Below are 25,868 nucleotides of genomic sequence, written 5' to 3'. Positions count from 1 at the left end.
AAGGGTTGGAAGGTTCTATGTCCCTTGAGAATATTGAAAGAAGTTGAACCACATTACGTGGAAGGTGTCAGTTGGCAGAAAAAAACAAAAACAAGATGGAGGTCTGGAGAGAGGGAATTGGTCTGTTTAAGTCTCTAAATAATTTAAGAGCAGGGAGGTGGTGCTTAGGGTCAGGCAGATGGATGCCATCAGGTTTGTGGTTCCTATGCTCTATGGGAAAGTTTCAGAAGAAGAAAAGGGCAGTGCTTTCTTTTTTAAAAAAAGTTTAGGGGTACAGTGGTACCTCAGGTTAAATACTTAATTCGTTCTGGAGGTCGGTAGCTAATGGGGCTTCCTGCTGCTGCAGTGCCGCCTGAAGCGTATGTAACCTGAAGCGTTTGTAACCCAAGGTACCACTGTACTCTCATTTTCCTACTCGTATTGAAATACTGCCCCTCGATGAGGCCGAACTTAGATTCACAACATGTTTAGGGGTATCTGTACCCCTGCGTACCCCCAGAAAAAAGCAGTGGACAAGGGTAACCTTTTTCTCCTTAGGTTCAGGAGTTGGACCAGGTTTTTTGTACTATATACTGTATAGCCACAGCTCCTGAGGGCAAAAGCAACTGAAGGAGGCAGGGAGCAGAAGCTCCTCCTCCTCTCCTCCCTGTTCTCTCCTTTCTGAGAATGCAAGTCAGCTGCTGAAGCCTTCCTATATTTGTTCATAACCAAACCATACCATTCAGCATTGATTTCCATTTCCCTTTTAGTCTTAAGGAGACAGCAATTCTCCAGGGCTACAAACTGGACCCCACCCTGCAATGGTGCAGGAGAGGCTAAACACGCCTGGCTTTGGCACAGGGTTCATCCTGCACTTCGGCCTACTTCTGTTTTGCGCCTCCCCTCTGTAGCTTAGTGGGCTCTGTCAGGCAATGCTACATACAAAGAATTGGGGTTTTTGAGAGGAGAGAGATTTGTTATGGACTTTAACAGTTGCATATTCTCCTCCTTCAGGCTTCACAGCATTTTAAGGCTGGCTATGTCACTGGGGTAAAAGGAAGAACAATGTGGGTGTACTTACAGCCTCCAAGCCACTCAAGATGGCCGCCGTGTGGCTCTGCTGTCAGAGCACAATAGCAGTGGTGGGGATGTGCCAAGAGGTGTGGAGGCCGGAGGCAAGTGCTAAATTACAGAGGCCACAGAGTTAGTAATTACCCATGGATTAATAAATGAATATAGTTAGGTACAGTATTCCGAAATATCAGAAAGCTGCTTTGCTGCAAGATGACTCAGAGAGGAGCGAGGCTTTCTTTAACAGGTGCAAGGAAAAGACAAAAAAATAGAGAAGCAAATCTTCCCTTTCAAATTCTGTGGTAAGAGGCATGCTAATATGCTAGGACAATGTGCTTAATTATATGTAAAGTGGAGATGGAACATGAGGTGAGGCCACTGATTTTAAAAGTGAGACATCTGGAGCATAACAAGGGAGATGCAGGCTTTTATTTCATAATGGGTAATATAAAAAAATATAATGCCATGCATTTCAGGACTTAACTATGATAATTAATCAGATTTTATACAGCCATAATTTTTTTTTTAACTGCATAAAGTAGGGTTGCACGAGGTAGGCTCTGCCCAGAATAATACTGCCAAAATTAGACTTTTGTTTCAAAAGGTCTCCCTTCCTCACATCTTTGGACTGTCTGGTTTAAATAATGTTAGTTAGTATACAGTGTTTCTGAGGTGGGTAGGACTGTCAGCTAAGCAACTAAGGGCTAATTGTAATGTTACATTCAAATAGATGTGCTAGAGACAAAAGTATGGAAATTGGTAAAAACAAACAAACAAACAAATGTTCTGAAACAACAATTGTGAGGCTTAACACACATTTAATAGAGCAGCACTAAAAGACTCATGGCAGAGAAACCAGTGATGTTGGATCTGTGGAGAAGTCTGCCCCTTTTACAAATTCTAGCTTGCTAGACTCAATGCCCTCATTGACATACATATAGGGCAACACCACGCCCACAATGCTCCTCTCTCTCCTTCCTATAGAATTTTTGTTGAGATAAATGTATCTCATTGGTTATCTGCATCCCATCAGGACTGCATTATGCTTGCTATATCAATGCTGTGCTCTAAGACCAAGTTCACTCATCTTGGCCTGGAGGCTTCTAGCCTACCATATAAGCTATATAAGTGCAAAAGACACTTAGAGGGACTCATTATATGAGTCCCTCTAAGTGTCTTTTGCACTTGTGTTTTAGGCTACAGTGCTTTGGCTCTCTGAATATCATGTGCCCCTGCACTCTGAAAGTCTAGTTTTACTCTTCCCCTATTTAAATCACCACAATTTGATCACCTTCATCCTTATTATCCCAGGGGGAATTGTTCCAAACCAGACCTTCCTCAGCTGCCATGTCTTTTGCCCCACAATCAACTCCCTAGGAAGAAGAAAAAAGTATTGTAAAGCGTAATGTTGCAATACTAAAGCAAGATTCAGTGCCTATTCAGTGGGGCAGAGCAGCTCAACTCAGGATCCATACTGGAGCCAAAGTCGTCATTTTGGTCAGCAAGTACTAAGGGAGCTAGCTCACATAGGGACTAGTAGGAATTGACTTTTAGGCTTTAGAAAACATACAACCCAATATATATCTAATTCAGTGCTTTCTAAGCTTTTTGGAAATGCATTCCAGAGATGAAATTTTGTCTCTAAGAAACCCAGTCAGTGGGATTAATCCCTTATCTAAAAAGTGAAAATATTTGTTTGCTGTAGAGTAAATATGGCAACACAGACAGGAATATTGCCTCAAAGATTCATAGAACAGGATGTTAAGTGTATATACACATAATGAGAAACTCCTGGAGTTTCCCTGTGATAGATTAAAATGATTTATGATTTAAGAGAATGAAATCTAATGATGCCACGGCCAATTATAAGGATAAATAAGCAATTTTACAGAAGTCTGAAAACTCAAGTACAAAAGAGCAAAGCAATGAATTACAGGGTAGAGGATACCTTATATTAGGGAAAGGGTTAGACCAGATGGGGGTAGCCATAATCTCTGACCATTAGCAATGCTGGCTGAGGCAGATGAGAATGGAGTCCAACAGAGACTGGAAGGTGCCATGTTGGCTGTCCTGGGCTAGATGACCTATTGTGCCCATTATAGTGTAGCAGTACAACTCATCAGCAAAGCTTAAGGGAGTTCACCCATAGGTCCTTGAACAAAGCAACAAAACTCTCAATTAAACAAAATATTTAGAATCTGCTAATGTCTTTGAAAACAAAAAGCAATCTTGAGAAATGACCAAGCTAAAGCAATTGAATAAGTATATTCTTCATAACGCTACTGACCAGCAACCCTCACCATTGGATCAGGCTAATTCATGTGGAGTATACCCATACCACAACCAGTTAACATTGGCGGTGGCATGGGCAGCTCTAAACAGCATGGTGAATGATATAACTAGAAACATTTTACATGTCAACTTTCCGTTTGGAGGTGATCTCATAAGAAAGTACTGGCAGTCGGCCTCTATGTGGACTGACAGAACATACAGCCTGATCCTAAGACCAAAGTTCAAAAAGTAAAGCTTTGGTCATCTCTTCAGTTGTCTCCTGTTCTAATCCCTCACCCACTTTCCTTCAATACAACATATTCTCAATGACTGCCATAGAATGCTCTATTTTTATTTGAAAAATGGATATAGAAAGAGACGTGTGTTTGCTATTGAGAGACCCTGCTCTGTCAAAGTGGCAAAAAAGGGCTTCAGGGCACAGCCCAAGAAGACTCAAGTGTTGTTGGTATTGGATTATTTCAGAGGTATCTCTCTGCTGTTTCTTTGTTGTCTTCCCTTTCTTCTTTGGGCACTTGAAAAAGAAGGACACATGCATACAGAGGTAGATTCCTTTGCTCTTAACACATGAAAGCCAAATGTCATAAAGAGAATGTAAGCAGGTTACAATAGCAGTGAATGAAAATCATTTCACCTCCGGACTTCCTGCTGGTCAGTGATGTCTTGGTGTGCAAAAATATCTTCTTTTCTGTGAATGAGTAGGAAACGATCTGGCTCAAAGCCAACACAATTACTGTACAGTTAAACAGTAAATTTGCTCGTGTATCTATTCCTTCATATCTTGTTTGTCCTGAAGGAATGCTCCTTTTCTTAAAAGAATTAACTTCTCGATCCTAACACATATTAAGAAACACTTACCTTAGTTTTTAACAATTTATCTGGCAGCCCTATACAGCATTTTAGATCATCTATACAAACTTGCTCAGATGAGCTGAAAGAGCAATTAATAAGCAGAAACCATCCTATAATTATTCTTTCCAATCCACTGCTGGTGATATGTAAGACTTTCCCAACTGGGGCTCTCCAAATGTTTTGGACTACAACTCCCATCAGCCCAAGCTAGCATGGCCAATGGTCAGGGACAGCTGTCCAATACTTCTCCAGGGCACCAAGTTGGGGAAGGCAAGTTTACACATCAGCAGCTTACAAAACACGTTTAGTCGATTACAGCATCCCCCCAAAAGCCCCTTTATTTAGAGCACACACTGCACAGTTTTTTTTCTTTCCAGTTGGTGCCATTTCACAATTTCACTTTTTGATGGCTAATCTGTTAAAACCATTTTGACCACAATGATAGAGTGGTGGAGCAGGTCAAATCTACTCCATAGACCAGCAACCCCGATGAAATTGATATGGTTCTTTCTTCATAGTCAGCACCATTCAAGTGTTTTTTAGCCATGCTTAAACGGCGCATTGAGGGTTTTTTTTTACCCCAGTCATATCTTAACTACTTAATCAGTGCAGTACAAACAGACATAACAAAGACAGAAAGAGTGGAGGTCAAGTATGGGTTCTGAAAACAGGCTGAAGCCATGCAAAACTTCTTTGTATAACCTAGCTAAGAAGTTAGAAGAGCCTTAGTAGAGCTCCCCACCATTGAGTGGTTTTTAAAAATAGCTGTCTAAATCTGCTTCTGTGCAGTTACAAGTGGGCTATAATTTAACATATATTTCTGAATGCATTGTTATGCAAGAGACAAAGAGGAGAGACTGTTACTATGGGCGATATAAGAGTGAATAGATTACAGCAGAAGGAGGAAAAATTACTTTTTGTGACACAAGGGAGTCACGTTTCAAACCTGGATGATAATAGTATGTACTTTGCCTGTCCATTAAATTATCTTCTTTATTAATGTGTTAGAGCAAGTTATACGAACAAGATTATCAGGATGCCTACTGGGATAACATATTTTCCAGGAGTCCCATAGTGACTAAAAATGGAGAAAAAATTCAGAAATATGCAGGAGCTCCTAACCAAGTCAGCATTTAAGATGAAACAGCAATCAGAGTGTCTTTTTATAGGAAAGGAGTAATTCTTGAGATATGCCCCTTAAGGGCCTGTTCTGTAAGACCTCTTAACACTTTTGGTGAGAGTTCTGAGCAGCAATTCATTCTTTGCCAAAGCAATGTGAAAGTCACTTCTCTGTTGCTACAACTCTGGAAAGAGATGAATAACCACCAATGATTTACTTCCTTCCCAGATGAATGCCATTCTTACAAAGGGTGATGTTAGTGTGGGAAGGAACTATGCCATTGGCTTTGCCACCAATGGTTTCTGAATTGTTTCCCATAAAATAATCTGAAGTCATTTAACAATAAAAGCATCAACATTAAGACATATATAAAACAAGTTCAGGTTCAATACAGATACAAAAATGGGACAAAAATCTTCACTTAGAATGTGTTCTGGGAAAAGGAAGGTCTTCAATAGGTGCCCGCCGAATCTGAGGGAATTCCAAAGGGTAAGTGCTGAAGGCTTGATTCCGACACCATACAGAATGGACTTCCTGATGAGATGGTATCTGTATTCATCCAATGTTTCTGGAGCAGTAGGGAAAGAATACATCACAAAGTGGATCCTTTGCTGCTGCCTCATTCATTTCCATGAGAGGACCAAATTTGTACATTCAAAGAAATATGCTTGCAAATCTGCTTCCTCCATTAAGATGCATGTGGCAGTTGTTGTGAGTGAATTATTATTGAAGCTCCTTTGACCAAATAAACAAAAAAACAACACTGGATCAAGCTTCTGGATGTCTATAAAAAGTATGATCGGAGTATAAGCTGGCTCTTTCCTACTAATTGCTGCCAGATATAAATATATTTTACCAATGGTTATTTTATTCAAAAACTTACTTCCATCCTTGAATGTAGCATCCTCTATGGACATACAGTGGAAATGATCAGCAGGTAACTCTCATTTGCTTTTTGTAAGTCAAAAAAGTCCACCATTTTGGTCTGCTTTTTGCAAATACTGACTAGCAGCCATTATTTCTGTGCTTGTTGCAACATCAGATTAAAATACTTCATGCTCAACCATCATGGCTAAGAGGAAAATAGTAAGCTTCCCTCTTACCAACTGAACTGGTTTGACCTTATGGTGAAATGAGAACATTATTCAAGAACACCCATCACAGTGCTTAACAAGATTTAATGTACATTTATTCTTAACATGTGGAACATATAAAGATTTTATACTGAATAAATGATAATTCATTAAGCCAGAGGAAAAGGAGGAATTTACATCAAGTTTTTTTGTCTTTTTTTAAACTACATTATTTTGAAATACAAATGCGGATTCTTCTCACTGAAAAATCTTTGAAGTTGTTTTTCTTCCTTTTTTCCTGTATATTATTTTTCCTGTAGACTGGTAACCAATTTCTTAAATCAATCCATAAGTAACCATTTCCACATCTTGATTTATAAAGCAAGTTGTGAGCAACTGCTCTCCCGAAATAGAGCATGACTTTATACATACAGAAACTTGTACATTACCCTCGTGGTGGTGTTTTTCTGTTACTGTTTTTTAGAGACATGGCCCGAACAAAATAATAATAATAATAATAATAATAATAATAATAATAAAATTAAGTCTACCATCACTTTGTAGTTACCACATCATGAAAAAAAAATCCTTGTACGTATTTAAAAAAAGAGAGATGAGGGTATGTTTAATGTACAACTTCTATATACATCACGGCCCTTAGGCAATAAAAAAATATTTAAAATGATTAAAAGGAATTGTGAAGAACTGTCACTGTGGAAGGTCAAACAATAGATACTGATGTGACAGTTCTGGTGAGGAAGCAATTCATGTTGATCGTCTTCAGGTTTGTGTTTTAACTTTCCTAAAGAATTTGTTTTGCTCCTAGCCTAATGTAACCATTCTCCTGCAGAGAAACCAAGATAATTTCATATGCAGACTACGGACCGACCCCCTTCCTTGATCCGCTACACCTACATCACTAACTTTCTTCTATTGCACAGAGTGCTTTGGGCAACGGCATAAAGGGTGGTTGGGTTTTCTTTCATTCTTCAAAAATAAAACACACAGTAACTTAGTATATTTCCCCCACTTTTGCGCTTCAGAGTGGTGAGCCTTCCCCCCCGCCTCTCAAATCATGTTTTGCAACATTTTAACCCTCAGTATCCCTAGTTTGCTTCCCCTCCCAAAAAATATGTGATACAAACATGCAAAAAAATAAAAAATATTTTTTTTTTGAAAAGGATATCTATGGAAAAGAAGTGTGACCTTTGAATGTACTAGACAGACTTTGGTTAAAAAAATAAAATAAAAAGATGTACTTATACACATAGACAGCAAATATTAATTCCATAACTGTTCAAATTAATATTTTTTTTAATTCCCAATTGGTAAATAGTGAATGGGGCAGAGGAGCAAAGATTCTTTTTTTCCTTCTTCCTACACTGGATAAACAAGTACAGAAAACAGCCAGTTATATGTGACCCTCTAATCTCCACTCACACATGCTTGGCTTCTCACTTATGTCATAACTGCCCAATCTGAAAAAGTACATCACAGATGACAGATGCAACCAGAGAGTTCAGGACAGCAGATATTGAGATATCCAGCAAACGTCCTTCGTGCAATAGGAACTCTGAGCGATTCTCCTCCACCCGGGCCATGGCCAGCAAAGCCTTGGCTGCCCTGCACATCATGTCTACGCTAGGTGGCTCCAGAGGCGGGGGCTGCATGTGCATGAGGTTATGCTGGCTCTGCTGGTACTGGGCCATAGTGACCCCATCCTCAAGGAAGCTTATCAAGTTTCCGATGCTTCCCTTCTGCACAGCAATCGCCCTTGCTGCTAATGTGTCCCCCTGGGCAAGGTTCGATAAGAGTGCCATGGACATTTCTCGGCAGACTGGATTTTTGCGGTCCCCAACGTACCTAACTAAAGTAGCATAGAGTTTCTCCTGACGACTGAATGGGGGAGTGGCCAAGATAAGGTCCACATTATTGTCTTGGATACTGAGTTTACACAGGGTTTCCAGTACAAGTCTCTGAGGCGACAGGACTGAGTTGGGCCCCACAGTTGGAAAAGGATCCTGTGCCTCTGCAGATGGGCACACCATCCAGTGCAGTAAGCCATCCAAAATTGGCAAACAGATGCTTTCTGTGTAAGCAGATAAGTCTAGCTGCCCAGAAATGTTGGCTAATGTGACCAATGTATTATCCCTCAAGACCTCAAGGCAGTCCCACCACCACTCATCCTTGCTGCAGGCCACCCCTTTGTCCGCCTCTTCCTCTTTTTCATATGTCTGTGGTGCACGCTTTCTTTCTGGGTGTTCATGATGGAGAAGTATCAACTTTCCTAAGATCAGCACCAAGCCCGGATGTTTTGACATTTCAGCATCATTGCCAGGCACAAAAGACAAGCTGCGGACAATGTTTGAAACACAGATGCAACGTTTGGCCAAAGAGTCCTGCCAGTGAGTTATGGTGCATAGAGGAGTCTCATCTCGACTCCGTGGCTCATCCTCTAGCAATTTGATATTCCGATGACTTTTGGCTTGGTGGATCCCAAATGGAAATTTACTGCTATCTGTCTGAGAACTAGAGTCTGAGTCTTCAGACAGTGCTCCTGGGCGAGCTGACAAGACATCGTCAATGGTGGCTGATATGCTTTTGTCTTGCTGTTCCTCAGGTTCTCTTTTCCCCTCCACATTCTTCTTTTTACTTGAAGAGTTGGATGGAAGAGGCGGTTTCCTGCGAGGAGGAATCTCCATCTTACTCTCAAAGTGGGTCTGGATGTGTTCGGTTGTATCACCCCCACCCAGCTGCCAGTGGAGGAGTCCACTGTTGAATTCCTGAACACGCCCCAGCTGGTCAGATCGGTCGACAACAAATAAGTTGTTTTTCTTTACGATTTTTATTGGCAGCTTGTCAAACTTACTGGCTTGTTTTGGCCTCTCACTCGGATCAGCAATGGCACCAGGGGGAGCAAGAACAGTGCTCTTCTCTTCTTCAGGGTTCTCATTTTCCTCTTCTTCCTCTTCCTCATCCTCAAATTCACCAAAATAATCAATACATTCATCATTGTTTTCTTCTTTGCTGGCTTCTTGCGTTGCAGACTGGGCATCCTCTTTCTGGGCTGAATTATGATCAAGTATTTTTGGTCCTGGATGTCCGACTTCATATTCCATGAGGATTCCAAATATATCTATCAGGCATTTTCTAAAGTATTCCACCAAAAGCTCAAGAAAACCAGATAACTGAAGAAACAAAAAATAACATAAGAATGTTAAAAGGAACATTTCAAGTGACACGGAATTGTGTTGGCAGCAGTAGGCATACTTTCAGAAAGATGTTAATTTACTCTTCATTTTACACATAAAACAAACCTTGTTGGGGCATTCTCTAAATGTAGGCATTTAGTGATCTGGGAATACTAAAAAGATTTAATGGAGTAATAAAAATATAAAGTATTCATAACCCTTGTAGTTCGCACATTATAAAGGAAATCCCCAAACTGTATTTAATATTTAATTTAATATTAAAAGTTTTTATTTTTTATTATTTTATTTTTTATTTTATCCCACAATTGAACTTTTTGGATCTTACAAAATAGTCACAATTATTAAAACACACACAGGGACGCCAACTGAGTCTTCATCTAGAATAAAGAGTCTTCCCTCTGCCCTCATAGGAAAAGAACCTATAGATACAACTCCACTTACACTGTGTCCTTGTAATGTTTTCTTAGCGGAATGGTGCTAAATACAGGGGGGTACAAGGAAAGTACATTTGAAGTCAGGGTGAGTGAGGTCACTTTGCCATGGCCATTTGCTTCTTAAAATTCATGAATTTCTATTTTGCTGAAATTATTACAAAGACACATTCTACCCCACATGCATTTATTGAAACCAATTCTCCCACTCTCCCCCACCTACATTATCCCACAAAGTCTCTGGACAGGCTACAGCATGTCCTCATCTAAATTTATCCACACACTAACCATGTGAAGGAACTTAGACGGAGAAATAGATACTGAATATGGATTTGAGCTGGCTCATAATCCCTATTTTCCAGCTCATAAATGTTGGTAGTAGCCCTTCAACATACATATCTATAGCGTGATTTATAGCACTTCAGTGTTCTAAAAGCAAAAAAAGTAAAAACAATTCTTTTCTAATTTACAAAAGCTTTCCTGTCTGGTGTCCTGGAAATGATTACTACTCATTTCAGGTGATCAAGCAAGTGGCTATTTACAAACCTGTTCATTGTTCCATATTGCATGAAATGATGCACTCATAACTACTTGTGAATAAAGAACCAGGCAGAATAATTGCCACACTTACAATTCTCACCCTGCAAGGAATCTAGCAGCAGTGGCAGATCACAAAAGGGTTTTCATACTGCTTCTTAATCCCTATAGTGCAAGTCTTTTGCATCAAAGAAATCAGTCTTCTCTAGTGATATCTTGTGATATTTAGTAGAAACTTTCTTTACTTTCGCTAGAAATATAACATTAATTTGCAAAAAGAAGGTGAATGTAAGAGGCTTGGTTCTGGAAGAGGTGAAGTCTTTTGAAAGTATGGCCCCACAAAAAGTGAGCTTTTATGTTATATGCAAATAATTATTTAAATCTTTTTTCCTCTCCCATCTCCCACACCTTTCCTAATTCTGTGACGCACTTTAGTCTTCAAGTTAAGGAAGAGCTGACAATATATCAGTAGTAGCCAAGATAGTTTTCATGTCTGTGATAAGCTCTTGAAGGCTTTTATTACCAACTGATGTGCTCCATCCAAGGCATTCTTGAGTTCCTCCTGCTGTTAGTAAAAGCTATATGCAGCATGAATGTTCAACCAGGAAAAAAAATATTGCCTTGGATTTAAAGATGTTCTTGTACAAAGCACTTTTTACTGATTCCTCCATCTGAGTGCAGCTTCCTGTACCCTGTTCTGTTCAAGAGGATTCCCAACAGTGTCTTTTAGTTGAGGAGCTGAGGGAAAGAAGGAACTGGAAAACCCTGCTGTGAGAAGGGGTCTGTTCTCACATCTTTAGGAACGAAGCTGCTGTAAGAGAGCTTTGATAAAAGAAATACTGATTTAATTTTGAAGGGTCAGTCTTTGGAACATTGAATGACTAGGGCATTTGAGTGGTGTTTTCAGTGGTGATTCTATGTTTCAGCCTCGCTTTGTATTTATTAAATGGCAGGTTAATTCAATGTTTTGTTAAGCTTTAGAGGATGGGGTAAAATCACTTTAAAGTTATGGTGCTGCTAATGATGTGACACGTATTTTATGTGAATTGCTAATCTTGTAGAGAAGAGCATACCATTGAACTCCATGGGGACCAGCCTTATATCAAGTGAGACCACTGGTCCATCTAGCCCAGCTGTTGCCTACACTGACTGGCAGCAGCTCTCCCAGGGTTTCAGATGGGGATACTCCCTGTCCAACATGGAAACGCTTTCTTCTACAGAAAGCTACGGCCTTCTGCAGAAGAAGCATATACTCTGCCACTGAGCTATGGCCCACCATGAATTGCTAATGCTCTTTCTTATTATGCAACATGTTTTGTACTGCCTTATTTTGTTGTCAACTGCCCTATGACTGTTTTAGATGAAGGAAAATATCTATCTATCTATCTATCTATCTATCTATCTATCTATCTATCTATCATCTATCTATCTATCTATCTATCTATCTATCTATCTATCTATCATCTATCTGGCATTAGGAGGTTTCAGATAAACAGACTTCTGGAGAAACATCAAACCTACCTGAGAAAGATTGAAAGTAGCAACAGTACTGTCGTCATACAGAAGGATATTAATAGTATCTAAAGCCCAAGTACTTTCAGCAAGAAGGCCTGATTTAAGTGACATCATCACCCTCCAAGCCTCAGGAGTCACTGGAAAATAAGAACACAAAGCATTAATAAGCATTCTGTCTAAAGGAGATCCAGAAGCTAGATTTCAAATGGCATACAGATTTTGGATCAGTGAGAAGAAGGGATGCTTTTATTCCAGATTATGGTATGAATAGTCACAGTTCCCTTGTTAGGTTCAGGAATGGCAACTCTCATATGCAGAATTCACTAGCATGCCTTCCACTGAACACAACACTGAATTATATTAAATGCAGCAGGAAAAACTGCCTATTTAAGATGAAAAAAGCCATGTTGCTATTTTGAGAACTGGCTGAATAAAACAGCACAGAAGGTTAATCTGTGGCTAACAAACATGGCCGTTAGCTATCATGCTCCGTTATGCAAATTGAAGAGATGATCCACTCTTAAGCATTAGGAGCTGAGAGGAACAAAATATGTTTGATTAATAAAGCTTTTGGCTATCCTTTCTTTCAAGCTAACTAAGGAATGTACACAAGGGTGCGTGTTTGTGTGTGTCACACCCACTTCTGGGTGTAGATTGAAACCACTTTTGAAGAACTGTTAGGATTTGAGGAAAATCAGATTTAATCTTGCAGTTCTCAGACCCAGCTTGGATTTTTTGAGTGCTCTACAGATACTTTTTCTGCATAATCATATGTTATCTTCTGAGCCTCATAATGTCTACTCAAAATGCAGGCTTGTAAGTAAGCAAAGTATACTTTGGTTCTCCAAAGTATAGTTTGAATTTCCTCTTGGGGAAGAGGGGGTGAAAAATGGCCATAGAAGTAACCAAATGATCCAGAAGTAACCAAAACGGTGTCCCCTTCATTAGTCGTTGGATTCTAGCTCCCTTGTGCCAAAATGAAATCACATAAATCCTGCTTATTTCAGGAAGAAACCAAATGTCAGAAACAGCAGGAGGACAACACCTAATACGAAAACTTTAATAAAACACACAGTTACAGTAACTTCTTGTCTAAGTATGCAGTGCCCTTCTTCATATAAATAGATTAAGTGGTGAGGTGAAAATGGTCACTCCTGCTATGAAACTTTGGGCATGGTTGCAATTTAACAAAGGTAATTTCTCAACGTAAGTTTACAAAACTGCAGCCTTTAAAATATTGTAATTAAAAAGAGACTCCTTTTCATTGTCTAGCACTTACCTATATCTTTTGAGGTAATCTTTCGTCTTGGTTTCAAGACTGGCTGGGATGCTTCTACAGAGCCTGGAGGAAAAGTTATTTCCCTCCTAATTGGTGGTGGCTGGGTTGGAGGACCTGCGACCTGTGAGACTGGAACAGTGGGCATAACTTTCGGCATCTTCATGGAGGGCAGGAAAGGGGATTTACTTGGAGACATACGGTTTTCATGGGAGCGTGGGAAGGATGCAGGACTAGGCGCTCGAGAGATGTGGTTTGGCATCGACGGTGTCGTCTGGTAAGATGACTGAGGAGGTCGAGTGATAGGCTGCATGGAGGCAGAGGATGACATGTAAGAAGGCTGACGTTGGTTGACATGAGAAGGCCACTGGCTTTCATGGTTTATCCTCTGGTCAGGGACCATCATATCTTCAGTGCGGTTCATCCCTGGATAAGGTGGGGCCTGTGCAGGGCCTCCAGGGCCTTGCCTATTTTGATATGGGTAAGACATATCGTTTCTTGTGGGCCACATGTTCTGTTGGGGGCCTTCACTGGAGGCTGATGACTGCATAGGACCACCAATCATCTGAGGAGGTACTCCATGTTGCTGCATTTGTCCCGGTGCCTGCATTCTCTCTCGGCTATAAGGATATGGATACTGTCCCTGTATGGGCCTTCGGTCTGGTCCAGAGTAAGCACTGTACTGGTTAAACATATCCTGCTGCTGGCCACTATACTGCATATTAAACATATCTCCTTCATGGCGTTTTGCTGGGGGCCCATACATGCCATCCATATGCCGTTTGTAGTTCTGAAAAGGAGGAACAACATGAATAAGCTTTAAAATACAATGAAAATATTATTTTTCATAGGAAGATGCATATTCCACAGTCAACCAATGAGATTTGCTACCACAAGACAGAGTAATGGCTACCAACTTGATTCTTTTAAAAGGGGTTAGACAGATTCATGGAGGATAAGGCTATCAAAGGCTACAAGTCCTGATGACTATGTATTATCTCCAGCATGCCTCTGAGTACCAATTGTTGGGGGATTATGCTATTGCACTCATGTCCTGTGTGTGAGCTTCCCATAAGCATCTCTTTGAGCAGTGTGAGAACAGATTGCTAGACCTTTGGTCTGAACCAGCAGGTCTCTTATTAATTTCTTATGGCAGAAGCATTTGAGGCTACATTATACAGATTTTGGTAAAAATATGACATACTTTGATTAGTGTTTTCATTAACATATAATGCCTTTTTAATTATTTCAGTAAATAAATATGAATTGGCAGAAAATCCATCTTTCAGCTCTGGTGTACAACAAGTAGAAAAAAATGATTATTTTAGTGGCGAACAAAAAATGCTTGAAGATGATATATGAGACAGCCCTTTCATTTTCGGAGGTAGTTCTGATGTGTTTATAACTTTATGTTTAAAAGATAGTTAGCCTAAGGCTAATACATCTCATGTTAGTTCTCATTCCAGTGAAGCGTGGTAAAAAAATTATTGGTTATTTTTTGACATATCCAAGTTTGAAAAAACAATGTTTCTTTATTAGTGAGGTCATTTTTAAGACTTTTGTTTAAGATACATAAAACTGATAGTCTCTATAATTTTGAAGCTCGCTATAACTTTTCAGAAAATGAGACACAATAAAGCATATAAAATGGTATGAATGTATCACATGAGTAAAAGCACCTGGGATGCAAGATGTCTTCAACGAACACTAAAATAAAACAGAGAGAACTTTCCCCACATGCTTTTAGAATGTCAGAGCCCCTCCTGAAGGTGCTACCACCACCAGATGTTCAGGGGAAGGTGGTTAGAACCATCCCAATTTTCTCATATAGGAAAACAGCAGACTAAGCTTTTTAGGAGACTTTTGCCTCTAAGTGAAGGGAGTAATTGGATGCTCTGTGTTGTGTTGGCTATGGTTGTATCGAGCACAGTCTAACTTTCCCCTCCTCTCCTCCCCCTGCAGCCCCCAGACACCCCCTAAAACTGCCCCCGAGAGTCCCCCAACCTTCTGGAATACATTTCTACTTTTGGAACAGCAGCATTGGATTAAATCCTTTGATTCTTGGTTACTGTTTTGTATTGAGATATATTTAAGGGTATTTTCAGAAAGATATATATATAGGTATGATGTTTGTATGCTCAGAGCAAGCTATATGCTCAGAGCAAGCCAATCTCTGGGTGCCAGTCCTTATGTAGCCAAAAGAGTATCATCTGTGTACAAGACGAAAGAATCAGCAGGACTTAAGAATCCATCTTTTTCTGTGTGTGGAGGCGGGGGGGGGGGGGAGACATTGTTACCTGGGAGAGAGGAAGAACAGAATGAAATAAAGGTTGGCTGGCTGCTGGGGCCCTGGATAAAGGAATGCTACAGCTGCAGTTCCTACTAGAAAGCTGCTTTGAGAGTTTTACTGGGAAATGGGATATAAACATTATCCAACAAACAACTTGGAACTTGGCTGTTGTGTGGCAGTGGCAGCCTTAGGTATAACTTTTCTGCCCTATCTTTTGGATAGTTTTAAGACAAACAACTTTGCAATTTGTAAATATTTACTTGGCCCCTTCATTCTCTTGCTAGCCTTCATGTTTCAACAGAGGTGGGGTTTTTCTTCTTGCCTTCTTTCCCACTGGATTTAGCTATCTGAAGTGAATGAAGATAACATAGAAACAGCCCTCCTCTCTCTACCAACATTACTGGGGATATGTCCTTTGTCTTTGTACATTGTCTATGCACTGGCATCAAATCTCCCTCAGAAAAAAAACAAACACAACCAAACCCATCCTGTCCCGTGTGTCACTGAATCAGCTATTCACAACTATGAAACATTTCATACAAAAGGATCTACACACATGAAGTCATAGGCCTGGCAATGTCTTTTCTGTCTATCAGTGGAATTCATCCTAATATTGCATTCTCTTTTTCAATGTCCGTATGCATGCATTTCTAGAATGAACTTTGCAGAGGGAAAATGACAACCACAAATGTTTACCTGCTGTTGTGGAAACATTCCAGGTTGGTGTCCTCCATAGGGTGGCTGTCCTGAAGGAGGTACTTGCACTGGATATTGTGGCCCATATTGTTCATGCCTGCAATGAGGAATGTGAGCTACTAATTAGTACAGACTATTTCCCAATTATAAACGGAGAGCTGTTTATAAGAAGTCCTGAAGCTCTCCACAGAACCTCCCTTCTGTTCCATCATACCGCCTGTCAACAACAAAATGTTATTTGTTAAAACAGAAGTTTTGTTCATGGGTGTGTGTGCTTGGGCTGCAGCTCAGTTTGGTTCAGTGGCACTATATCAGAGTAAATTTATTTCAGTCTTACAAAAAAATGTAGAAGTAGTTGTGTGGGCTTGGATCTGAGAATTGAACATACCTACTGCTGCAGGTAGGAGGCAACATATGACATGGATGTATACCTGATTCACAAGTTTTCTGCTTTCCTTTAATCTCTTATGAGAGATGGAAATACTGTAGCAACTGAGTGAATTACTCGTATCCCAGGATCATGTGCAACTTCCTGTTTAGAGTGCTGGGGACATATAATTCCAATACCCAAGCTTCCACCTCACCTCACTTGCAAATATCTGAATGAACTGAAAGCTTTGAAGTCAAAATTATGTGCCCATCCTACAGTAGAAACAAATCCAACTGAGAGGTTGAAGCTGATTCTGCATTTGAGTCACACAGTGATGATGAAATCTATGGTTAGCCAATAGTGTTAGAATATTACACTTTTATAAAATTATTTATGTAAACAGGAGAAATATTTTATTCAGAGGTTTAAGGTAAATTTATAATTGAACTGGGATACATAAAGTTAAACCAATTTTCTTTGAAAGTGAAATTAAACTTGGCAAAAGTCCTCCTTGTTGCACAGGAAGATTGGGGAGTGCGTAAGCCTGATGCTTTGCTTGAGCTTCATGAGGTTCATCAACTTAGCACTAAATTATGGTTTAGTACAGGAGTAGCCAGCATGATGTCCCCCAGATGTTATGGATTACAACTCCCATCATCCCTAATCATTGGCTATGCTTGCTGAGGCTGGTGGGAGTTGAACTACCCTGGGTTAGAGTTACATGTGAATGCATGCATTGTGAGAACTTCATGTAAGCATGATTATGTTTATTACATATTTTGAGAACTCAAGAGCTGTAGGCACACCTTGAAACTTACCTGTGTAACTTGGTAACACTGCAGAGTACTGTATCTAATTTTGATGGGAGACCTCCAACTGGATATAACTTAATTTGCTATAATATAACATCCAAACCATCTCATCTCAGATTAAAAGCACGACCTTAAGACTCATTTATCCAGCAAATGAACATCTAGGATTGCTCTTGCAATTGGTCAGTCAGTGCAAAGATGCCATGGACCCCCTGTGCCCTTCCCAAATCTACTCCAGAGAATTGGAGGAACCCCCAAAACAGATTTAGGGTGTGTGTGGGGAACAGGGCAGTGAGTCTTTGAATGAATGGAAATACTACATGGGATACTTCCCAGGGCACCCTGCCTGTGGAATACCTTTTCTAGGATTAGCTCACATGGCACCAAATTTGATGTCAATCCCATGCCAGGTCACAACTTGTTCTTTTGCTATTTAAAATTTGTAAATTGTCCTCGAAATGTATTCATATAAACAAACAATATGATCTAAGGTATTTAATTTGCTACGGAGCCCCTTACACTGGCATAACCATACAGACACAAATCTAAAATAGGCAATAATTAGCAACTAGAATATTAATACTCAGGACCTAAGAAAAATAAGCTTCTTTACCTGATAAACCAAGGATGCCCCCTTGGTAAGGCTGGAATAAGCCACCTTGTGTGCTCTTACTGTGACGTATTTCTTTTATGTTCAAGGTATACTGCACCAGGCTACCGCTGTCCCTTCTTGCAAATCCCTTCTCAAACCTCAGTCCTTATTCCCAACCTTTAAGCACATGGAACTGCATTTGCTTGCATTATTTTCTCCCTCCCTTTGTCTTTCCTCCCTCCCCTCTATTATCTTCCCTCCCATTGTCTATCTTAAGCTCCTTGAAGGTAGGGATTTGCCTATTTTGCCCATGTAACTGTAAGGTGCCATGTATGGTGATGGCACTGCATGTATGTATAGATGTCATATTCATAGAAGATCCACTGGCTATACAAATATATGATGGTTTTTTATATCTCTGCAGCACTTCTTAAATGTTCTCAGCGAGTTACAGTTGTAAAATTTGATTTTAAAAATGTCTGACAGAATGAGGTTTAAGGGAAAAGTCAAAGGTGTGCTTTCACCTTAGAGAGCAGATTCAGTTCATGCTGACGTCTGCAAGTGAGAGAAGTCTGTGCATATATATGCTGGAATTCTAGCTCCTAGAGGGTTCCACTTAAAAACATAAGCCATATTTCAAGGAATCTCAATTAATTTGTTTACAAAATGTTGCAACCAAGAAAGACATGGGAGCCTCAACATTTAATGACTAAATTTAAAGTAAAAGCTTAAGAACAGTACTTCATGTGTATATATGAGCAAAATAACAATTTTATTTTGATTTATGGAAGTAGAAGGGCTTTTGCAATCCCATGTTCTCTAGAAGTTCAAAATGAATATACTGTTATAATCTAAAACCGAAATAATGAAAAGCCAGACATCAAGCTCCTGTAAGTTCTGGAAACACTCCATTGACATGGCTGCTGAGCCACTGCTACTGTTCTCAAAGGAGTCGATGATGCCAGGGAACGGCAGAAGTCCCATTGAAAGAAAAAAGGCTACACAGCAACAATGCATGGTAAATTGCACCTTCTGCCCAGTGCCTCTTAAGATTTAAAATTATCTGGTTAACACAGGCATTTGAAACAAATTAAATTGTTGTTCACCTTTGCTGCCCAGGGTAACAGTTAGGAGAGTACATGCTTGGGTCACTGTTTGAAGGCACCATGTTGCTTTGACCAGGTGCTCCCATACTGCCTTCAGGACCCAGCCCATGATCCGACCTAAAAATGACAAAGGAAACCTCATGCTGTAAAAAGCACTTATTCTCTCAATCTGCTAAAAAATAATAATTAAAAAATCAAAAAAATCAAGGCATAGCCAGTTTGGGCTCCAGACCTCTCAGGGACTCAAAGTGTCATTGAAACCACTGCAGTTTACAGTATTTCTTCAAGGAATAAATGTATGGCACCTGTTTTATGCTGCTCTTGATTATGAAATTCAGCCTACTGAAACCTGAAACATGGAAACAGCTACACATAACTGGGAGGGGGGAGGGACAAATGACATGCCACTTACAGTTCTGTGACTTCTATTCCTAACAGTAAAAAAAAATCACAAAACAACTTAGTTTGACAAAATTCAAGATGTTTTGAAATTAGCTTAATTTTAGTTTGGCCTTCAAACACTAGATGTTTTGAGAATATTTGGTAGAGATTATTTCTAATAATTAGAGTTTCATGTTGCAGATTTACATTTTTTTTTAAAAAATAATATTGGGGGGGGGGGAATTTGTTATTTAGCTCTTTAGTGAAGTTGTGGGACAAAACACTTCTAACCGGTAAAATATATTTTCTTTTGCACTAATCCTTTCTGTTGGTATCCAGAGCTTATAATAGAATCATAGATCTGTAGAATTGGGAGGGACCCTGAAGGTCATCTAATCCAACCCCTCTAGCTACTGAACCAATGACAATGGGATTATAGTTATAACCACATCACAGGAGCAGTGCCTCTCAAAGACATAGGCAGGAAGCTAAATTACTGGGACATGGAGCAAAACATAGTCTGCATGCTTTGTTTTTATTGAAAAGAAGAAAAAGGGGCTTTTTTGTTTTTTGTTTTACTAGTGCTGTGCCAAATTCACTGATACTCATTGCAAATGTCACTATTTTGAAGAGAGAGAAAAAAGGTTTGCAAAAACCCCTGTACCTTCCATTCTTTCAGGCATTTTGCCATATTTGTATCCAGCCATTGTTCCCCTCCCCAAACTATTTGAGTGCAATGATGATGATGATGATGATTTTACCTAAAAAGACTTTTGTGCTTGATCCCAAGCAATCACCATCATATAGACAATCAGACCTGGCTATGTGGTGATATCACTTAGGGCAAAGAAAGCTTCCCAACTGACCTGACTCTAAATAGCTGGAGGGGAATGCACAAGTAACCATGCTGACACTCTCTGTCTTGCTCTGCTGTTCATTTCTCTGGCTGCCAAGGGAAGACTTTTATTCCAATTACATGTAGTTCTTGTTAGGTCAGAATGTAGATGAGGATATGCATCCTACTGAAAGTAGTGCTGTGTACATGGCAGAGATCAAAGTCTGGATATACACTGGATTACTTTCAATGGGACATGCAGTTAGGTGCACATGCAAATGTGCACCCACATTTTGGCCCATTTGTCCACTATGCTTTGGCAATGGGGACCTTCTCCCTCTTTCTGACACCCACCTCCTCATGAACATTTTTACACCTTTTTGCAAAAGAGTCTGAAAAATCACCCAAAAGAGTGGAGTGCAGTGTGTCAGGGCTAAAATGTTCATTAAGAGCAAACACACGTCAGTTCAGTCATGATGACGCCCCTCCAAATAAGAATTCCAATATACCCAACAACATACCTAAATTTCCTTATGCAGCTACACCCCTCACTTACTGATTCCTTGTATGGTGGGGGGAGAGGATAGACTCAGTTTTTACTAATGTTTTTACTCTAATTGATTCAGGAGATTGCTACATTACAGATGGGGAGCCTGTGGCCCCGTACAAGTTTTTTGGGCTGCAACTGGGTATAGTCCAACATTACCTGGAGGGCAATGGGTTTCCCATCCCTGGCCTAGATGGTGTGAAGGCATCAGTATAGAACACCATTGTAAGGGAGGAGCAAAAAAGACAAGAGTCACTCACCTCCGGTCATAACCACTTCCGTAGGTAAACTGCTGGCGCTGGCCCATGCCCATATTGGACATTGCCCCCGAGGGAGTCTGGTTGTACATTTCCTGCATTCCACTGTTGGGCATCTGTCCAGGGGTCATGAAGGGTTCACTGTTTCCAGGCACTGCAAGCAGAGAAGAAAACAGGTGTGCACCTGAAATTAATTGGCGTTTACTCCCAAATAGATGTGCGTAGACTGTAACCTAGCAGTGCGTTTTTAATACTTTGCTGATAATCCTTTCCCCTTTTATAGAAATATCCTTCCATCCAAACCACACCAAACCCTGAAAGAGCACTTATAGCTTATGAAATGTAATAAAAAGCAGAGAGCAGTGAGAACAGTATCATACAGGGTTTTCCCCTTCACATCCCTGGGATGCAAAGGAAACAAATCACCTAAATTCACACACACGTACACATAAAGTTGCTAGGAAACCAGAATATACCTTTTCTCATCCCACCAAAAGGGTCCTTATTCGGTTCGTAGGGCATTCTTCCCATCATATCTGGCATATTCATAGACTGCTGATAAGGTGCATTTGGGGTCATGGAGTTTCGCTTTGGGAATGTCGAATCACTTACATCTGAAAAGGGATCATGCACACTAATGGAACTATTTCTAAAGAGACAGAGGAAAAGAAAGCATTAATGTCATGGAAACAGAAACACACATTGTGATACCTTATTAGATGGTGAGCCATGTAGTTCAGTGAGTTAAATTGCTCTAAAAAACTCCATCGGTTTTACACTTTACCATTTTACTTTGACAGCCAATTTTCAAAACCCAGTTTCAAAAACATTCTAGGCATTTGTGTTTTCATATAGTAAACTGCCCTGTGATCCGCAGATGATGGGTGCTACAGAAATTTAATAAGAATAATAATAAAGTGGCAGCGGGACACACACACACACAAACACCTTTTCATAAGTCTCCTGAAGGAATGCAAGTGATATGAGTTCCAGAGTAAAAGACTCAGCCTGCAAACTCACATGTAAGCTGAAACTAGCTAGTCTCAAGACAGAGCCTGGAGAAACCTGTATTTTGACTTCAGCAATGAGTGCAAATCTCAAGACAAAGCCTGCACACTCAATGGGTGTGTGTGTGTGTGACCATTATAAGAAGCTTCCTCCCACTTTACACTGAGTTCATGAAATTCATGATAGCACCCTCTTTTGCATGACTGGGCACTGGGGTCAGGATCAAACACGGTGGGGCAAGGGATTATGGAGTTTAGATTCCATGACATGCAATCATGTCATAGATACCAATGAGATTTCCACAACAACAATACATTGAATTCTGAGCCACAAGAAAACATCCCTGAAAGAAAGATACAGCACAAAGTCCAGACAGGCTCTAAGAAAGGGGAAAGAAAATATACTACCTGTTGCCCTGCAGAGGTGTCATTTGTCCATGAGGTGTAGATGCTGGTGTTGGAGGCTTGAGGTCACCTGGTACTTCAGTCATGGAATTGCTGCCAGTTGACTGAGGTGTCTGTGGACCTTGAAGGGAACCCGAATTTGCTGGAAGATTCAAAACAGGAGAATAAATATTAGGCATGTGGGGAAACAAATAACTACGAAACCAAGAGGGGGAGACAGAGAGCAAGTGCCCATCAATATTTTCTTTTCTCTGAATATACCTGGCGCCTGAGATGTTTTATGTTACTAAATTTCTGTCCTTTGTATATGTAAGAGATGAGTCTACTGCTTAAGCCAAGATGGTTGGGATTCAGGATGGTGGTTGAACACACCTCTAAATAATGGGTCACATTCCCTATGTCTAATCCTCTCACTGGATCACTAGATGCCTCACAAGAAACGATTAAATTAAGAGAATGCTGATCCTCCCTCATCCTACCCCAGACACCAACAAAAAAGGCAGAACTAATCTTCTGATTAGATGACTGTTCCAAGGACCATGTCATCTCAAGTGATGCATGTAGAAGAAAAGTTCCCATTCTAATAAAGCTTAGACATGAGATGCCTTCTGCAAAGGCAGTGATCCTAATGCCTCACTATGTGTAGAACCCAAAATTACTTTTATAGTAGCCTATAAATATGGGAATTGACAGATTTCTAGTCTCTAGATTACAGAATTATCCTTAGATGAATATAATAGTGTCTAAATCAGTTATATAAATAGGTGCTATTTGAATCTTTGGGGTTTGCCTGTCCATTTACTGCTTCCTGAAATACTGGAACCATTAGCAATGGCTATTTCTGATTCAACAAATACAGACCTGAAAAAAGCTGAGAATTCATAAACTGTTGACTAGAAAATATCAAATACTCATCTCACACTATATTTCAACCTTTTCTCAGCTCATTAAGCATCAATTTTGCTTAGCCGTACCTTAATTCTAACTAAATTCAGTCTAAGAAACAAAAGCTAATTGTTTGTAGAACATACTTGTAACATTTACAGGAAGCACGAATATACTCTGTTTTGGGGGCAAAATAATGATCTCTCTCACAGTGTCTAGTCATATAAATATGTCTGACATAAAAAGAGAAAAGAAAACAAGATGTCCAACTGTGAATTTGTAGGCTAGGTTTCTACCTGCTGGTTGTTGTTTTTGAAACTACTAGCTATAATAAACAGCTGCAAAATGTGGCATGCAGTGGAAGCCATAGGCTTGAGCCTCAACTGTGAAACAGAAGAGCCAGTTCTAAGGGCCTGAGTGTATTTCAAAGGATTTTGAAGTATTGCTTTCCAATACTTATTTTTTTTTACTGATAATCTGTCTAGTCTGGAGAGGTTCAGGTCAGGCAACAACTTTACTGTGATGATGATGATGGGTTTTTTTTGGGTGGGGGGAACTTATCCAAATAATCAAGGTCCAACAGGGTCTGTGGAAGAAGTTTTGATGAGCATCAGGAGGACTAGAGCTCCACAGCAATCACTGAAGAGACCTTTATTTTTGGGTTCATATGGTTCTAATTTGTTGCACAGAACTAATACATCAAAGAGTGATCTCAGAGGTCATGGTGGAACTCGGGTGCACAAGAGGTCTACAGCTTTGTCAGTCAATGACTCCTGAATTATTGCTAAGGAAGACTGCAGGAAGTCATTGGTGTATTAGTATTAATATTCGTTAGTCACTTGTCTCACATTGATCCGAAGCAACTTACTCTATACGCCACTACCACTTTTTGTGACATTAAAATATGTAATCAACACTTTTAAAACCAAAAAATACTTTTAAAGTAGCACTGGGGGGGCAGTTTTAATTACAAATTGTTAAACTCCCTGCCTTTCCTTCTCTCAGCTCCCTACCTATCCACTCTAAACCATTAAGATACAGAGTCTACAACCAGAACCAACCACTTTCAAAGGAATGGGCAGTCAGAGGAACATTCTCAACCCCAGCTCTACCAGAAGTAATGCCGATGCAAATATGACAGGAAAATCCATAGTGGCACTCCAAAAAAGGACGTCCATTTCACGTACCCTTACTGCAATCCCATATTCCCCTCTCAGAGAGGGGCTAGGGCCTTCAAACCCAATTAATGGAGTATCTGGTGTAACTCAAGTTAAATTTCTACAGGATATAGCATTCATGCTGCCCTTCCTGCACAAATGCACCAAGCTGCTCTCAACACACTAGGATCTTTCCAAATGCTTAAAAAAACAAAAACAAAACATTTCCCCACCCCCCACCCAGGTTGGGCAAATGGAGCCCTGTGGAATCTCAGAACCAAGGGGAAGAGAAGCAGTATCCCTGCACCACATTCTGGGTTCTGTTTGCCAGGAACAAGCAAAGCCAACTGAATATTGGGCTCCTAATGTCTATCCCTTCAAGACAAAACAGGCTAAGAACCTTAGAAAAGCCCTGCTGCATCTAAATAATGGCTCTGATCTCACCCAGTGGCTACCCAGATTCCTATGGCAAATTTGCAAGCACGATGAGTACAAAATGACATTTTCTACTTGTGCTTCCCAGCAACTTGTATTCAGAGACACACTGTCCCCAATACTGGAGGTAATACCCAGCCACCATGGCTAGTACCCACTGATAGGCTTATCCTTTATGGTTTTGTCTAATCCCCTTTCAAAGTCAACAAGTTGATGGCCGTTACATCTTTGTGGGGCTGTGGATGTCATTGTTTAACATGCTCATCATACATGACTACCTGTAAGATCTAGGCCTGATTAGATACCCATCAACATGTGCAGGTGGGGAGAAAAAGATGTGACAAGGAATTAAGGGCTGAAAAGGAAGAAAAGACTGTGCTGAATCTGTCTTTTTTAAAAAAGCAAGCAATTCTTTTTAAGTAATAAAAATCAAACAGAAGGTGACCTGAAACAAACTTAGCTACATCACCCAAAGGACAGGAGCAGGCCAAAAAGTGAGTAACAAATTCTGAATGTGGATCCTGTAATGCGTCAAAAGCTTGGGATCAACTCTTCATGGCTAGGAGTGCAATGTGGAAAGGACTGTCACCATGCAGTGAGTAGCAGATGCACCACAGCAGCACTTGGTGAGTTGCTAGAATAGTTTCAGACATCTTTTTCATTTGCCATGCCCACCTAATCATACTATCCAGTTAATAATAAAAAGGAGAGGGGAGGGAAAGAATGAAACCTCTTCTA

At 40.1% G+C, this 25,868-nt stretch overlaps 1 protein-coding gene across 18 annotated transcripts in view; it reads right to left on the bottom strand.

Annotated features, from left to right (window-relative positions):
- Window positions 1-6,469: 6,469 nt before the first annotated feature.
- ARID1B (AT-rich interaction domain 1B) overlaps window positions 6,470-25,868 on the bottom strand; it is a 354,961-nt gene continuing 335,562 nt past the window's right edge. For 11 of the 18 annotated variants that reach the window (XM_083731947.1, XM_083731961.1, XM_083731957.1 and 8 more), the window contains 8 exons: window positions 22,657-22,795; window positions 21,718-21,890; window positions 21,245-21,395; window positions 19,222-19,338; window positions 16,342-16,438; window positions 13,359-14,145; window positions 12,086-12,216; window positions 6,470-9,572 (listed from right to left, as the gene is read on the bottom strand). In XM_083731947.1, the coding sequence (XP_083588073.1) occupies window positions 7,848-9,572; window positions 12,086-12,216; window positions 13,359-14,145; window positions 16,342-16,438; window positions 19,222-19,338; window positions 21,245-21,395; window positions 21,718-21,890; window positions 22,657-22,795 (3,320 nt within the window). In that variant the 3' untranslated portion in view covers window positions 6,470-7,847. The remainder of the gene's footprint in view (window positions 9,573-12,085; window positions 12,217-13,358; window positions 14,146-16,341; window positions 16,439-19,221; window positions 19,339-21,244; window positions 21,396-21,717; window positions 21,891-22,656; window positions 22,796-25,868) is intronic. The other 7 variants (XM_083731959.1, XM_083731964.1, XM_083731950.1 and 4 more) reach the window with 1 other exon arrangement.

This window comes from Podarcis gaigeae, assembly GCF_964106915.1.
Source record: "Podarcis gaigeae genome assembly, chromosome: 3".
NCBI classification, from domain to species: domain Eukaryota; kingdom Metazoa; phylum Chordata; class Lepidosauria; order Squamata; family Lacertidae; genus Podarcis; species Podarcis gaigeae.
Note: the sequence above shows the minus strand (reverse complement) of the source record. Positions and strands in the feature narration are given on the sequence as shown.